Genomic DNA, 16,650 nt, shown 5'->3' on the forward strand with positions numbered 1-16,650 from the left:
ATGGTGCTGAACATTGCGCAAACATAAGCAAACAGTGTTGGAGGAAGATTATTGATGAAGCACATGAAGATGGCTGGGTCTAGGACACTACCCTGAGGAACTCCTGCAGAGATATCCTGAAGATTAAATGACTGCCCTCCAATAATTGCAACTATCTTCCTTTGTGCCAAGTATGACTCCAATCAGTACAGAGTTTGCCGCCTGATACCCATTGATTCCAGTTTTGCCAGGGCTACTTGATGCCATACTCGGTTGAATGCAGCCTTGATGTCAAGGGCTGTGACTCTCACCTCACCTCCGGAATTCAGCTCTTTTGTCCATGTTTGAACCAAGAGTGGAATGAGGTCAGGAGCGAGTGGCCCTGGTGGAACCTAAATTGAGTTATTGGTGAGTAAGTGCTGCTTATCTAGCCCTGTTGATGATACCTTCCATCAGTTTACTGATAATTGAGAATGGACAGATAGGGTGGTAATTGGCCAGGTTAGATTTATCCTGCTTTTTATGTACAGGACATACCTAGGAAATTTTCTACATTGTTGGGTAGATGCCACTGTTGTAACTCAGCTGGAACAACTTGGCTAGATTTGCAGCGGGTACTGGAAAACACGTATTCAATACTATTGCCAGTGTCAGAAACTAATGGATCTAGCCATTTCTTGATATCTCGTGGAATGAATCAAATTGGCTGAAATGTGTTATCAGTGATGCTGGGACCTCTGGAGAAAGCTGAGATGGATCATCTACTTGGCACTTTCTGGCTGAACATTGCTGTGAATGGTATCTGGGAAGAAATGTGCTGGAGCAGGAGTGTTCAGAACTCCCTGGAGTTGACGTCATTCCAAGGAAGTTGCAGATTGTATTTGGTGTTGGTCATCTGTGGAAGCAGTCTCATGTTGGTGGTCAGTGAGAGAGTGAATGGACATTGGAGGGTCATTGAGTGGAGTTGAAGTCCCTGCAAGATAATTAAAGCTTTAAAGATGATATGGATTTGCAGGTTGTAAAAGCGAAAAATAGAAGTACTCGGGGCTCAATAATCAGCTTCGCTGTCATCCTGAATGGGTACCATGAGGCACAGCTACAGTATAGAAAATGAAAGACCACAAAAGTAATTTAAAATGAGATTCCAGACCCAGGAATATCATAAAGCCAGAATGAATGTGAGCAAGGAACATTTTAAAAGTCTAAGCAGATAAGATCTTACAGAAGCAGAAAGTTAGGAGACTATTGAGGCTGCAGCAAAAGCGAGAGATTGATTATCAAAACTGTTGTAAGGACAGGAAACATGTATTCAAACTCCAAACACACAGAATCATCTAGGCAAATATGTTAATGAGATGGGATTTGTTCAGTCGAGCTGTTAAGGAGACAGGAATGGTTTACCAAGGCTGCAATTGGCACATTTCATCCAGGAAAACTGTACAAAAGGTGCAAAACCTCCAATTTATTCACTAAAGTGGGAATCTTTCTTCATCATAGAAAAATGGGAAACCTCTCCAGGTCAGGGGTACACAGCAGTAACATGGCTATTCTTACAAATTATAGGCCTTTAAAACAAAGAAAATAATTAATCACATTAGAAAGACATGTTACCAAAATTAATATTGCCAGTGAGATTTAATTTCAGAGATGGGCCAAACAATGTACAATATTGGACACCCTGGAGAAAACAGTTTTCAAGAAGCAGAATAATTTCTAAATTAGATATTAAATCAGAAGCTGGACAAGTGAATATACTCATGTGCTTGATTGAGACTAGAGTTGATGATGTGATAATTCAACAAAGTATAAATGAACGAGCTGGTAATTTTTAAGAAGTACTAAAAGCCTTTGACAATTACTTTACCATTAGAACAAATAACACTCTTGAAAGAGAAAATTATAACCAAAAGTTTCAGCATCCAAGAGTACACATTGATAATCTTGTTAATGATCTCTACGGATTTGTGGAAAAATGTGACCATAGGGTTTTAAAGTCAGAATGCATAAGAGACAGAATAGTTACTGGAAATGCTGATGAGTCTCTGTCAGATTCATTACAGACAAAAGAAGATTTGACTCGAGAGAAAGCCATTCAGATGATGTGTGAGCTTAAAATTCAGAAGCAACACAGATTAATCCTGCAAAGAGAAGATCAAGCTTATCAAAGGAGAATATGCAAAATTCAGTATGTTTATAAAGTGTAAAACCCCCTAAAGACCAGATGAAAAGCCAGTTTAAAAAGTAGGACAGATGGGAGATATTAACATTCCTCATAAGTGCTGTAGAGCAAGGAGATCTATCAGACACCAGCAGTGCACAGTTAATAAAAAGGAATGGTTTATTGGCAACATAATAGGTCACCTTCAGAATATATTAATTATTAATTTTAATTTTCTAATAGAGGTTCATAAGGTAGAACATACTACAATAAAAGAAAATTGTAAAGTTTTCAGAGGTGAAATAGGCGATCGAGTCTCAACCTTCTATCAAGCTGATATTTATGTCAATGTGCACCTCACTAATTTCAAGCTTAATTCAGTGCTGAGATATCAGGTACTGAACCATTATTGAAAACACACCGTCTATAGCTGATGACAGAGCATCTACAGGGTCAGGAATCTTTACCATGTAAGATTAAAGGTTTGGTATGAGCAAATGTGTAACATAAGGGGTGTCAGATAATAGAGAACTAATGCATACTTCACAATCAAGAATTTGAACTTTCGACAATAAATGCATATGTTGTGCTCAGTCTTCTTCAAATATCCAATGGTGTCCAATCAGTTAAAGAAACATGTGGGTAAGGAATAGACCATTGTGGAACAGCCAATCAAAGGAAACCTTGTAGAAGATCTTATTGAGCTTTCTAGATTCATGATGGAACCCAAAACTAAAGACAGAATCCATTGAGTTTTGCTCATTGGATTAGATTAGATTACATTAGATTACATTACAGTATGGAAACAGGCCCTTCGGTCCAACAAGTCCACACTGACCCGCCGAAGCGCAACCCACCCATACCCCTACATTTACCCCTTATCTAACACTACGGGCAATTTAGCATGGCCAATTCACCTGACATGCACATCTTTGGACTGTGGGAGAAAACCGGAGCACCCGGAGGAAACCCATGCAGACACGGGGAGAATGTGCAAACTCCACACAGACAGTCACCTGAGGCGGGAATTGAACCCGGGTCTCTGGCGCTGTGAGGCAGCAGTGCTAACCACTGAGCCACCGTGCTGCCCATAAATTACATAGGTAATTTATGTCATGCTGTAAGTGTGATGAAAACTTGCAATATTCTGATTTGCAGAAATGATTTCCACTATTATCAACACAGCAAAGAGTTCAAGCTGTGAGAATAAACAAGATTTGTGAGAAACTGCGAGCAACCATGTCGTCAGCAGTGTACTCCACTTGCACTCATTAATAAATCTTCAACGGAGCTAACTCGGAGTTGAACACAGCTTGGTGAACAAATAAGTGTGATGTCAGATGCTGAGCTGATTCTGAAGATGTGATTTCGATCAGAGAATTTTATTTCCATATCTTTCAGTGTTAGAGATCACGCAAGCAAGCAGCTGTGCTTAAATAGTATGACTGAGAAAGTGAGCATGTTGGTTTCACCAATACTACAATCACAGAGAGTGCATGAAAGTCTGAGTTCAATAACAAATTGAAGTAAAGAATCTACACACTTCAACTCAGATATAGATAGAATGTGAATAAAGATCTGTTCACACAGACTGAAAACAAGGAGCATATGACTTCATGGAGACCAACACTAAGGAGGAATACAATTGTTCGAAGTTTCAGACATGGTTGGGAAGAAAATATTTAGTTTTCAGTAATCCAGGCTTTTGTCATGACGAAAGGTCTTTTTCAACAGGGCAGCCATTTTCCGGGAAAGAAGTTCATGAGATTAAACATCCTTTTGACTTTGCAAAGAAGTAATTGCCTGTTTCAACAGACAAAGTATCTTCTGCAAAATAAACCAAAGAGATAAAAGGTCCTCCAATTGAAAGGGAGTTTATGGGACTTTCCGACCTCTCCCTGTCAGGAATAAAACCAAAGGAAACAGTCTTCAACTCAAAGACCCAATAACCACCGTCTCTCTAAGGATCACACTACTGCTCCAAGTTCTGCATTCTGCAATGGAAGTCTGACATCATTCACAGTATTGGTTCCAGAGATCGTTGCCACATATTAAACTCTGAGGTCTACAAAAGGAAATCAAAATTAATAGGAACACTGCCACCGACCTTCCAAGTTTACTGAGAATGTGATGTTAGAGAAAAGTGAAATTTCCATACCGCCTGAGTTTGTGACATCAAATAGTGATAAAAGTAATTCTTCACATGAATGGACAAATATAAATAATGAAGAGGAGCTTGGGTTGTGTAGGAGTGTAAGGGATGGAAGGGTTATTAGTGAGGATAGCCTTCACCACCATTGAATATGATGATGTCATATGAGTTTGGTGGGAGAACAGCTTAGGATCTCCATGGAGTGAGACCTCCTATCCTCCTCACATCTCTGTAACAATATCTATTAAATCAATATAATTTGTACTATGTGTAATAAGATATTGCTGAAGATATGAGCCCCCTCTTGTTGGTCAACCAAGTGGTCTTCCTCTACCACCATAGACCAAATGGGCCCTGGAGACGCTTATCTGAAAAAAGATGGTGGCAGCTCATCCACTGTGCAATGGTACAGAGAGCTTGATAACTGTTACTGATGAGCAATAGACTAATGTAAGCTGAAATCATACTGAAAATTCTAACCAGATCCCCCTCCCAGCAAAGTGAAAACTGGTGCTGATACCACAAGCTGAGAATTGGATTTAAACTGCCTCACCACAATATAATATATATCACTCGATATGTATGTCGTCTCTCATATTTGTAATTCAAGCAGTTTAAGTGTCATGCCAAGCACAATTCATTGACAAATTCAAACTGCAATAGTTCCAAGATAAATGGCCACTAAAATCGCCCAGAACAACTGGCTCAGTTCTGCTTTGATCTATGATTGATGTGAGTTGGCATATGGTTGCAGACCTGTTGCTGGAGCATGAACTAGTTGTTGCTGTGTGAGATTCCTCAGTACCAGAAACCAAACAGCATTACAGTTACAATGTTAAGTCATGCAGCAGCACCAGTTTGTGAAAATGGTAACAACTGTACTGCAAGGACTTTGTTGAAACATTCAGGAAGTAACAATATTGTTGATTAATAAAGTTGAAGATTTCTGTATATTTCATGCATTTGTTTAAGAGAAAATTTTACTAATAAAAATTACCAGGAATATTTAGTTACTGAATAATACAGTATATTAAGAGAGCCTGGCTCTCTTAGTATAAAGTTTCTTTCATATAAACTTGTGTGTAACTCACATAAGTCAATTTATCACTCAATACACATCATTCAATCCTCCTATCCAATTGATGATGAAGAAGTATGATCAAGGATAATAAACTGATCCTTTACTTAAGTGGGACCTGGTTATCAGATAATGCATTATTGCATTAGATTAGTTTCCCTACAGGATGAAAACAGGCCCTTCGGCCCAGTAAGTCCACACCCATCCTCAGAAGAGTAACCCACCCAGACCCCTACATTTACCCCTGGCTAAGCTACCTAACACTATGGGCAATTTAGCATGACCACTTCACCGGAATTGAAAATTTCTTGGATTGTGGGAGGAAACCCACACAGACAAGGGGAGAATGTGCAAACTCCACACAGACAGTTACTCAAGGCAGGACTTGAACCCAGTTCCCTGGCACTATGAAGTAGCAGTGCTAACCACTGAGCCACCATGCTACCTTGTGGTTAATTTATATTAATTTGGATATGTTTAGAGGTTAAGTCAGAAGTTGTAATGGATTTGCTCCCCTTTGGCTGTTAGATACTAAGATGCACATTTATCTCCGACTAGAGATGGGAATTGGGTGCAAGATGTTGCACTTTGTTTTTGAAGGAATCCTCCGCTGTGTTCTTGAACTTGCACCATTTATATATGGCCCTTGTTTGTGGATTGGCAGAGCCTGGTGTGTAAGACTCACTCTCATCTCTCTTGATGTCAGCATCCCATAGTGAGGACCATAGGAAATTTTGGTGTGGGATTGTGGAAGCCCTAAACAAAATCCCTCCATGAAGCGATTATTGAGGGGAGGGGAGCCTACAGAGGTTGGGAATATTCTGAAAGATGAATATAAGATGTTTTGTTATTTTCACATGGCACTATTAGATGTCATTAGATTAGATTACTTACAGTGTGGAAACAGGCCCTTCGGCCCAACAAGTCCACACCGACCCGCCGAAGCGTAACCCACCCATACCCCTACATTTACCCCTTTACCTAACACTACGGGCAATTTAGCATGGCCAATTCACCTGACTTGCACATCTTTGGAGTGTGGGAGGAAACCGGAGCACCCGGAGGAAACCCACGCAGACACGGGGAGAATGTGCAAACTCCACACAGTCAGTCGCCTGAGGCGGGAATTGAACCCGGGTCTTTGGCGCTGCGAGGCAGCAGTGCTAACCACTGTGCCACCGTGCCGCCCACAATCTAATCTAATCTAATCTAATCTAATCTAATCTAATCTAATCTAATCTAATCTAATCTAATCTAATCTAATCTAATCTAATCTAATCTAATCTAATCTAATCTAATCTACCTGAAGATTTTGTTTTTACAGTTGTACCCATTATGAATGCTAAGGTGGATTTAAAACTTGGATATTTATTTCAACTAGCAGATGGTCGGCTGATCCAGGAATTAATGGCAATTTTAAGAGGTTCTAATAACATGCCTTGGATGTAGTTTCTTAGAGTCATAGAGTCAGAGAGATGGATAGCATGGAAAGAGACCCTTCGGTCCAACCTGTCCATGCCGATCAGGTATCCCAACTTAATATAGAACTCCTTGACAGCACCCGACCCATATCCCTCCAAACCCTTCCTATTCAAATACCCATCCAGATGCCTTTTAAATGTTGCAATTGTACCCGCCTCCACCACTTCCTCTGGCAGCTCATTTCTTACACGTACCACCCTCTGCGTGAAAAGGCTGCCCCTTCGATCTCTTATATCTCTTTCCCATCTCACCATAAACCTATGCCCTCTAGTTCTGGACCCCTCCAGCCCAGGAGAAAAACTTTCTATTTATCTTATGCATGCCCCTCATGATTTTATAAACCTCTACAAGGTCACCCCTCAGCCTGCGACGCTCCAGGGAAAACAGCCCCAGCCTATTCAAACTCTCCCTTGAGCTCAAATCCTTCAACGCTGGCAACATCCTTGTAAATCTTTTCTGAACACTTTCAAGTTTCACAACATCCTTCCGATAGGAAGAATTGCACACAATATTCCAACAGTGGCCTAACCAATGTCCTGTACAGCCACAACATGACCTCCCAACTCCTGTACTCAATACTCTGACTAATAAAGGAAAGCATACCAAATGCCTTCTTCACTATCCTATCTACCTGCGACTCCACTTTCCAAGAGTTATGAACCTGCAATCCAAGGTCTCTTTGTTCAGCAACACTCCCTAGGACCTTACCATTAAGTGTAAACGTCCTGCTAAGATTTGCTTTCCCAAAATGCAGCACATTGCATTTATCTAAATTAAACTCGATCTGCCACTTCTCAGCCCATCTGGTCCAGATCCTGTTGTAATCTGAGGTAACCTTCTTTGTTGTCCACTACATCTCCAATTTTGATGTCATCTGCAAACTTACTAACTATACCTCTTATGCTCGCATCCAAATCAATTATATAAATGACAAAACGTCGTGGACCCATCACCGATCCTTGTGGCACTCCACTGGTCACAGGCCTCCAGTCTAAAACCCCTTCACCACCATCCTCTGTCTTCTACCTTTGAGCCAGTTCTGTATGCAAATGGATAGTTCTCCCTATATTCCATGATATCTAACCTTGCTAACCAGTATCCCATGGGGAACCCTTTTGAAGGCCTTACTGAAGTCCATATAGATCATGTCCACCCACTCTGCCCTCATCAATCCTCTTTGTTAATCATTCAAAAACTCAATCAAGTTTGTGAGACATGACTTCCCATGCACAAAGCCATGTTGACTATCCCTAATGAGTCCTTGCCTTTCCAAATACAAATAATCCTGTCTCTCATGATTCCCTCCAACAACATGCCCACCACTGACGTCAGGCTCACCGGTCTATAGTTCCCTGGCTTGTCCTTACCACCTTTCCTAAATTGTGGCACCATTTTAGCCAACCTCCAGTCTTCCAGAACCTCATCTGTGACTATTGATGATACAAATACCTCCGCAAGGGGCCCAGTAATCACTTCCCTAGCTTCCCACAGAATTCTAGGGTACATCTAAATGAGGTCCTGGGGATTTATCCACTTTTATACATTTCAAGACATCCAGCACTTCTTCCTCTGTAATATGGACATTTTTCAAGATGTCACCATCCATTTCCCCATATTGTATATTTTCCATGTCCTTTTCCACAGTAAACACTGAGGCAAAATACTCATTTAATATCTACCCAATCTCCTGTGGCTCCACTCAAAGGCCGCCTTGCTGATCTTTGAGGGCCCCTATTCTCTCCCTAGTTACCCTTTTGTCCTTAATGCATTTGTAAAAACCCTTTGGATTCTCCTTAATTCTATTTGTCAAAGCTATCTCATGTCCCCTTTTTCCCCTTCTGATTTCTCTCTGAAGTGTACTCCTACTATCTTTATACACTTCTTGGAATTCACTCGATCTATCCTTTCTATACCTGTCATATGCTTCCTTCTTTTTCTTAACCAAACCCTCAATTTCTCTAGTCATCCAGCATTCCCTACATCTACCAGCCTTTCCTTTCACCCTAACATGAAGATATTGTCTCTGGACTCTCGTTATCTCATTTCTGAAGGCTTCCCATTTTCCAGCCGTCTCTTTACCTGTGAACATCTGCCTCCAATAAGCTTTTGAAAGTTCTCGCCTAATACCGTCAAAATTAGCCTTCCTCCAATTTAGAACTTCAGCTTTTAGATCTGGTCTATCCTTTTCCATCACTATTTTGAAACTAATAGATTTATAGTCGCTGGCCCCAAAGTGCTCCCCCAGTGATACCTCAGTCACCTGCCCTGCCTTATTTCCCAAGAGTAGGTCAAGTTTTGTATCTTCTCTTGTAGGCACATCCACATACTGAATCAGAAATGGAGCTAAAAGCACTTAAAGAATAGACTTTTCTGGAATCCAGAGCAAGGATAGTTTTTTTTGGATTCACAGCTGTTGTTGGAGGGCTTTATCCCAATGATTTGTAAATAATTATCATTAGTATTGCTCTGCAATTATATATTTTGAGGACTCTATATAATGGATGTTAGGTAAGCAGCTATGGAAGATACTTGAAAGGGTGTAAAGGTGATACAGGGAACTGAGAAGCCCTGGTAATGAGATGTTTGAGGGAGATTTGGATATTGTTTTGGGATTGTTTGGAGAATGAGGTACATGGGGTGCCACATATGACATAAGGTGGCATATGTGACGTGAAATGACATGGTGGCATGTGTGTCCTCTAAACAATATCAGGAGTTCAACTTCTCTGGAGAGCTGAGGTGGATTTTCTAACAGCTTTCCTCTTTGCCCAGAATCCTTGTGAACTCACCGTGGCTTGCAAAATGCACTGTGAACTCAACCACTCTGTGAAGAGAAATAAATCCTGTATCAAGTCAGATATAGATGGTGCACGCATTTCAGAATGTGCAAAAGGGGGGAAATTATGTTTCCTGACCCACATGAGAACCTAGTCTGTCATGTTTAGAGATAATTCCTTTTAACATTAACTTGCTACTTCTGGTAGGCAAGTCTGTCCAATAGAGTATTACATGAAACTGTCAAACTGAATGACCTGATCCTTATCAGTACCTGGTGAAAGTCTAAGTGTTATATCTTAACTGAAAATGTGTTGCTGGAAAAGCGCAGCAGGTCAGGCAGCATCCAGGGAACAGGAGAATCAACGTTTCGGGCATAAGCCTTTCTTCAGGAATCAAGGAACAGGGAAAAAAATCCATCAAACTTCTTTCCAATTTTTCCCCTCTGCTCGTAATGTATTTTATCCCCTCTGTTTGTCTGTCTCTGTGTTCAAATAAAGGGGAATTTATAAGAGGATTAGAGTTTTATTTGGTAGTATTATATGCTTAAAGCTTTATAACTGATTGCATGCAGCTAGAATCTAACTATTTGCAGTAAATAGTCATTCTTGGTAAAGATAGAAACCTGGTCCATTCTTTCCATTAACCTGATTGGAAAATCAAGTAAATCAAAGAACTTTGCACACTATATACAACCTTTAACATTTTATATCTGGGAGTAGTGGGACTCAATTTTATGCATCTGCACCAGTGTGTTATACGAGAAAAATCCTTATAAATCAGATGATTCCCATTTGCGGCTACACGGATGTCCTGGAGTCTCTTGGAATTAAAGAATGATCACTGGAACATAGGTGCCAGTAACTGAGCAGTAAATTCATTAAGACATTAAATAAAATATTATTTAATTCTCTTTGAAAACTTGCATTTATTAGTACCAATTAGTTGATAGTTTCTTGAACACTCCCAATAATAACTACTGCATCGTTCTTGGCCACGCCTTCAGCTACCTGAATTCTGGAGTATTCCCTCTAAACCTCTCTGCCTCTCGACTTCACTCAACTCCTTTAATCGGTTTGACCAAATTTTTGATCACCAGAAATAGAGGTACAGTGGACAGTGAAGAAGGTTACCTCAGAGAACAACAGGATCTTGATCAAATGGGCCAATGATTGGCAGATGAAATTCAATTTAGATAAAGGTGAGGTGCTGCCTTTTGAAAGATCAAATCAGAGCAGGACTTAAACACTTGATGGCAAGGTCCTGGGGAGTGTTGCTGAACAAAGAGACCTTGGAGTGCAGGTTCATAACTCCTTGAAAGTGGAGTTACAGGTAGATAGGTTGGTTAAGAAGATGCTTAATGTGCTTTCTGTTCTTGGTCAGAGCGTTGAGTATAGGGATTTGGAGATCATGTTGCGGCTGTACAGGACATTGGTTAGGCCACTTTTGTGCGCAATTCTGGTCTCCTTCCTATTGGAAGGATGTTGTAAAACTTGAAAGGGTTCAGAAAAGATTTAAAAGGATGTTGCCAGGGTTGGAGGATTTGAGCTATAGAGAGAGGCTGAATAGGCTGGGGCTGTTTTCCCTGGAGGGGTGACCTTGTAGAGGTTTATAAAATCATGGGGGGCATGGATAGGATAAATAGACAAAGTCTTTTCCTTGGGTGGGGCTGTCCAGAACTAGAGGGCATAGGTTTAGGGTGAGGGGGAAAAACTTAAAAGGGACCTAAGGGGCAACTTTTTCATGCAGAGGATGGTGCGTGTATGGAATGAGTTACCAGAGGAAGTAGTGGAGGCTGGTGCAATAGTTAAAAGGCATCTGAATGGGTATATGAATAGGAAGGGTTTGGAGAAATATGGGCCAAATGCTGACAAATAAGACGAGATTATAATATCTGCTCGGCATGGGCAAGTTGGACCGAAGGGTCTGTTTCCGTGCTGTACATCTCTATGACTCTTTGACTCCATTTGATGTAATGTCTGATTACAACAATAAGACCTAGGAGGAGGAAAATGTAATTCAGCCCTGCGAGCTTAGTGTGGTGATGGCTTATGTGGCTTAGTGCCACTCTTTGCTTTAAAATGTTCCTGTGAAATGACTGGGAATGTGTCATTATATGTCATATTCTCAAGCCAAAAGGCATCGACTCTCCTTCACTTTCTGGGAGCAACTGAGCAACAACTACACCAATGCCCAGGAACAACACTGATGTTTTCAGTTCACAGTTACTAATAAAGATTACGAAAAACCCAATATACCAGTGACCTTCCTCCCACAGAATCATAGACTAACAACTAGGCCAAAGACGCTGGGGAAACACTCTTTCAGAAAATGGAGCCTTCAAATGAATGCTGTCAAGGCTGTTATTTCCACCCTACATCTGAACAATTCAATGAATAGGTCAGAATTCTGGACTTCCATTCATCTAAGACCCAAAACCAAACTATCCTGGCATCATTCTTGACCATACACTGATCTACCAACAAGACAGCTCCAAAAAATCAGAGCCAAGGTCAGGATGAGAGGGAATAAGATATGGAAATTGGCAGGTACCAGGTTGAGGCAACACTCATATCTGAGTCCCTGACCCCGTTCTACCCAACGGGAGAATGATGCTGCTCACCTCACCTCAGGAGCTCCACACCAACATGGTCGGCATCCACCTTGGAGAAATCATGAGGATTGCTTCTCAGTCATTGTATGGGTTGGGCCAAGGTGGATCTGCTCTGGGAGTTTGATGGGGGACTGTGTAGAGGGAGCTTGTGCCCCTTATCTAAGGGAAAATATACTGACATTGGAAACATTCCAGAGAGGGTTCATTAAGCTGACACCAGGTATGGAGGCATTGTCCTGTGAAGAGAGGTTGAATAGATTGAGCCTGCGTATATTGATGTATAGAAGAGTTAGAGTAGACCTTATTGAAATATACATGACTCCAAGGAGAGGAAAAACATTAACTGTGGATGCTGGAAATCTGAAACAAAAACAGAAATTGCTTGAGTAACTCATCGTATCTGTGGACAGAGAAAGATAGAGCTAATATTTCGAGTCCAGCGACCCTCCTACATATTCTTAAAAGACTAGACAGGGTCAATTTAGAAAGGTTCTTTCCCATTGTTGAAGGGCCTGGGACCAAAAGGCATAATCTCAGAATAATTTAAAATACAAATGAGGAGGAATTTCATTTGTGGTGAATCTAAAATTCCTTACTGCAGAATCTGGGTCATTAAAATATTCAGCGTTCAAATGGAGAGATTGTTCATCAGTAAGTGAACGAATGAGGGAAAGGCAGGAATGTGGAGTTGAGGATTATCAGATCAGTTATAAATGATATAGCAGAATTGATGGGCTGAATGACCTAATTCTGCCCCTACATCATCTAATCTGAACCGCAGTGGGTTTGATTATCTCAAAAGCATCGCTTATTAAAACAGACATCTTTTCCGGCAAACCCTCCATGGGCTCTGTCCTGTTGACCTCTGTGACCTTCTGAATGGAAGCTCACAGACAAGACTCTGCAATGTTCCCCAACACAATGGTTTGAGAGGGCAGCTCAATACCACCTTCTCAGGGGCAGCTGGAGATGGGCACTTAGTGACACAAGCCAACCTTGAATGAATGAAGAAAAGGTTAACAGAGCTTTCTGACATTGAATGCCTATATTCCTGAACCTTCCTCCCTATCCCTCACTTTAGAAGCCTTTGTTGGGCGACTTCACCTTGTGAATGGCATCAGAATTGTCTTTATTGCCAAGTCAGCATTTGGACATAATCAGATGATCTATATATTTTTTTTGCAGTGATTTTATTGAATTAGACATGTTTGTTTCAGTAAAATACTGTTACATTAGAACCTCCCTAATTATGTTCATGCTTAAGGTGCTGTAGTAAGGTTATGAATTCTAAACAGATGGAAATAGTTGTTAGCTGACCAAAGCATGTACTGACCGGCAGTGTGAATAGTACTGAAATAATTAAAGCTTGAATCAACTAGAAATGTCCATTGTACCTTGACATTCTGTTTTAATCATATAGGCTCTACAGGACATTCAAGGACAGCAAATATCTGTACATGCTAATGGAGGCTTGCCTTGGTGGAGAGCTGTGGACAATACTCAGGGACAGGTAAGGAGATTACTTCTCTTTAAGTTCACTTCCTTTGAAAAAGTTTGTTCTTACATTGACAAAATGTGCATTCACCAAAACAAGTTGGTGTTTTCAAAATTGATGGTATGACCAATTTTTCAGTAACAGTGGTCAGCCCTGAGTCAGGACATTGTGAGTTCAAATGAAGGGTGATGTTGTTGCAGTGGAAAAGCCACTGGAAATTTCAGAGTGCCAGTCTGATGCTCTGAAAACATGGGTTCAAATGCCAATGTGGGAGTTGGTGCAATTTGACTGACAATGAATGATTCAGAATCTGGGTAAGCTGTTGAAGGGGATTCTGAGGGATCTGATTGACATGCATTTGGAAAGGTAAGGACAGATCAGGGATAGTCAATGTGGCTTTGTGGATGGGAAATCATGTTTCACTAACTTAAGATTGAGTTTTTGAAAAAGTGACCAAGAGGATTGATGAAGGCAGAGCAATGGCTGTTTACTGTATGGACTTCAGCAAGGTGTTGGACAAGGTTTCACACAGTAGACTGGTTAGCAAGGAATGGAATCCGTGGGAAGCTAGCCATTTAGGTACAAAATTCACTTGAAGGTAGGAGACAGAGGGTGGTGGTGGATGGTTGCTTTTCAGACTGGAGGCCTGTGACCAGTCATGTGCTGCAAGGGTTGGTGCAGGGTCCACTGTACTTTGTCATTATATAAGTGGTTTAGATGTAATATAAAAAGTACAGTCAGTATGCTTGCAAATGACACAAAAATAGAAGATTTTTTGTGAAAACAGTGAGGAAGGTTATCTCAAACTACAACAAGACCTTGATCAGATGAGCTGATAGGCTGAGGAGTGGCAGGTGGAGTTTAATTTACATAAATGTGAAGTGTTGCATTTTGATACACTTAATAATAGAGCCCTGGGGGAGTGTTGACAAACAAAGAGACCTAGGAGTGCAGGTGCATAGCTCCTTGAAAGTGGAATCACAGGTAACAGGGTGGTGAAGTAGGAGTTTGGCACGCTAGCCATCATTGGTGTATTGAGTATAGGAACAAAAACAAAATACTGGAAAAGCTCAGCAGTCTGGCAGCATCTGGGGAGAGAAATCAAGAGTTAAGAATTTAGGTCAAGTGACCCTTCCTCCGAACTATTGGGATGTCATGTTTCGGCTGTGCAGAACAATAGTGAGTCCACTTTTAGGATATTGAATTCGATTCTTGTCTCCCTGCTGTTGTTAAATGTGAACAGTTGTAAAACCAATTTACAAAGATGTTGCTGTGGTTGGAGGTTTTGAGTTATAGGGGAGGCAGAATAGACTGGGGCTATTTTCCCTGAAGTACCAGAGGCTGGGGGTTAACTTTATCAAAGTTTATAAAATCATAAGGGTGAATAGACTTTTCCCCAGAGTAGGTAATTCCAAATTAGAGGTCACAGGCTTAATGTGAAAGGGGAAAGATTTAACAGGGTCCTAAGGGGTAACGTTTTCACACAGAGGGTGGTGCGTGTATGGAATGAGCTGCCACAGGAAGTGGTGGAGACTGATCCAAGTACACCAATTAAAAGGTATCTATATGTATATGAATAAGAAGGGAATAGAGTTGTATGGGCAAATGGGATTAGATCAGTTTAGGCTGTCTGGTTGACGTAGACAAGTTGGACCAAAGGATCTGTTTATGTGCTGTACACGTCTATGACAATGGGGTTGTGACAAAGTTCATGATGTAGGGTTTTTTCTGATCTGTGTGGGCACCCGGCCTCTTAGTCCCCACTACACACACCTTCTTCCCTTCACTCTCACTCCACCCCCACCCTCACTCTGGCCTCACTCTCCCCCCACTCTCCTCCCTCATTCTCACCCCTAACCTACTCTCTCCCCCTTGATTCTCACTCCTCCCTCACTCTCTCCCCTCTCTCCCCTCACTGTCACCCCTTCACTCTCAACCCCCCCACACTCATCCCTTGACACTCTCAATCCCTCCACACCGAACCACATCTCTTTCATTCCCCCACACTTACCATCCTGCATGCTCACCCCTGTCACTCTCCTCCCCTCACTCTCATTCACCCCTGTGCTCTCAACCCACATATATTCTCATCTCTACACTCAACCTCCATATTCTGTGTTGTGCCCCTGCATTTTCACACTCCTGTACTCTCTCATCCTCTTTTTCGCACCTCCATGCAATCTTTTCCCCTCACAATCACTCCCCTTCACGCTGTTTCACAACTCACCCCACAAACTCTCTCACCCTCTCACACTGTCCCCTCGCACTCTTTCACCCCGTTTCAATCTCTCCCCCTCACAATCTCTCATCCCCTCTCAATCACGCCCCCTCACACTCGCTCACTCCCTCACAATCTTTCCCTCTCACACTCTCTTCACCCCCTCTTAATCTCTCCCCATCACACACACTCACCCCCTCACAATCTCTCCCCCTCACAAATCCTTCACCCCCCCTTAAACTCTTCCCCTCACACTCTTTCACCCTGCCTTAATCTCTCCCCCTCACACTCTCTCACCCCTCACACTCTCTCATTCTGACTCAATCTCTCCCCCTCACAATCTCTCCCCCTCACACTCTCTCAACCCCTCTTGATCTCTTCCCCAAACTCTCTCACACCCTCACAATCTCTCCCCCTCACACTATCTTCACCCCTCTTAATTTCGCCTCCTCACACTCTCACCCCCTCTCAATCTCTCCCCCTCACACTCGCTCACCCCCTCACAATCTTTACCCGTCACACTCACTCACCCCCTCTTAGTCTCTCCCCCTTGCACTCTCTTCACCCCCTCTTAATCTCTCCCCCTCACACTCTCACACCTCCTCTTAATCTCTCCCTCTTGCGGTCTCACACCCCGTCTCAATCTCTCCCCCTCACACTCTCACACCCCGTCTCAATCTCTCCCCCTCACACTCTCAC

The 16,650-nt window shown here is 41.9% G+C and overlaps 1 protein-coding gene across 2 annotated transcripts in view; it reads left to right on the top strand.

Annotated features, from left to right (window-relative positions):
* Positions 1-16,650, top strand: part of prkg1b (protein kinase cGMP-dependent 1b) — a 750,557-nt gene that overhangs the window by 707,740 nt on the left and 26,167 nt on the right. For both annotated transcript variants that reach the window (XM_087999056.1, XM_087999057.1), the window contains exon 12: positions 13,659-13,748. In XM_087999056.1, coding sequence (XP_087855182.1) covers positions 13,659-13,748 — 90 coding nt within the window. The remainder of the gene's footprint in view (positions 1-13,658; positions 13,749-16,650) is intronic.

The sequence above is a fragment of the Chiloscyllium plagiosum genome, unplaced genomic scaffold (assembly GCF_037043375.1).
Source record: "Chiloscyllium plagiosum isolate Xiang-an unplaced genomic scaffold, Cpla_swu_hap1 HiC_scaffold_22, whole genome shotgun sequence".
Classification (NCBI taxonomy): Eukaryota; Metazoa; Chordata; class Chondrichthyes; order Orectolobiformes; family Hemiscylliidae; genus Chiloscyllium; species Chiloscyllium plagiosum.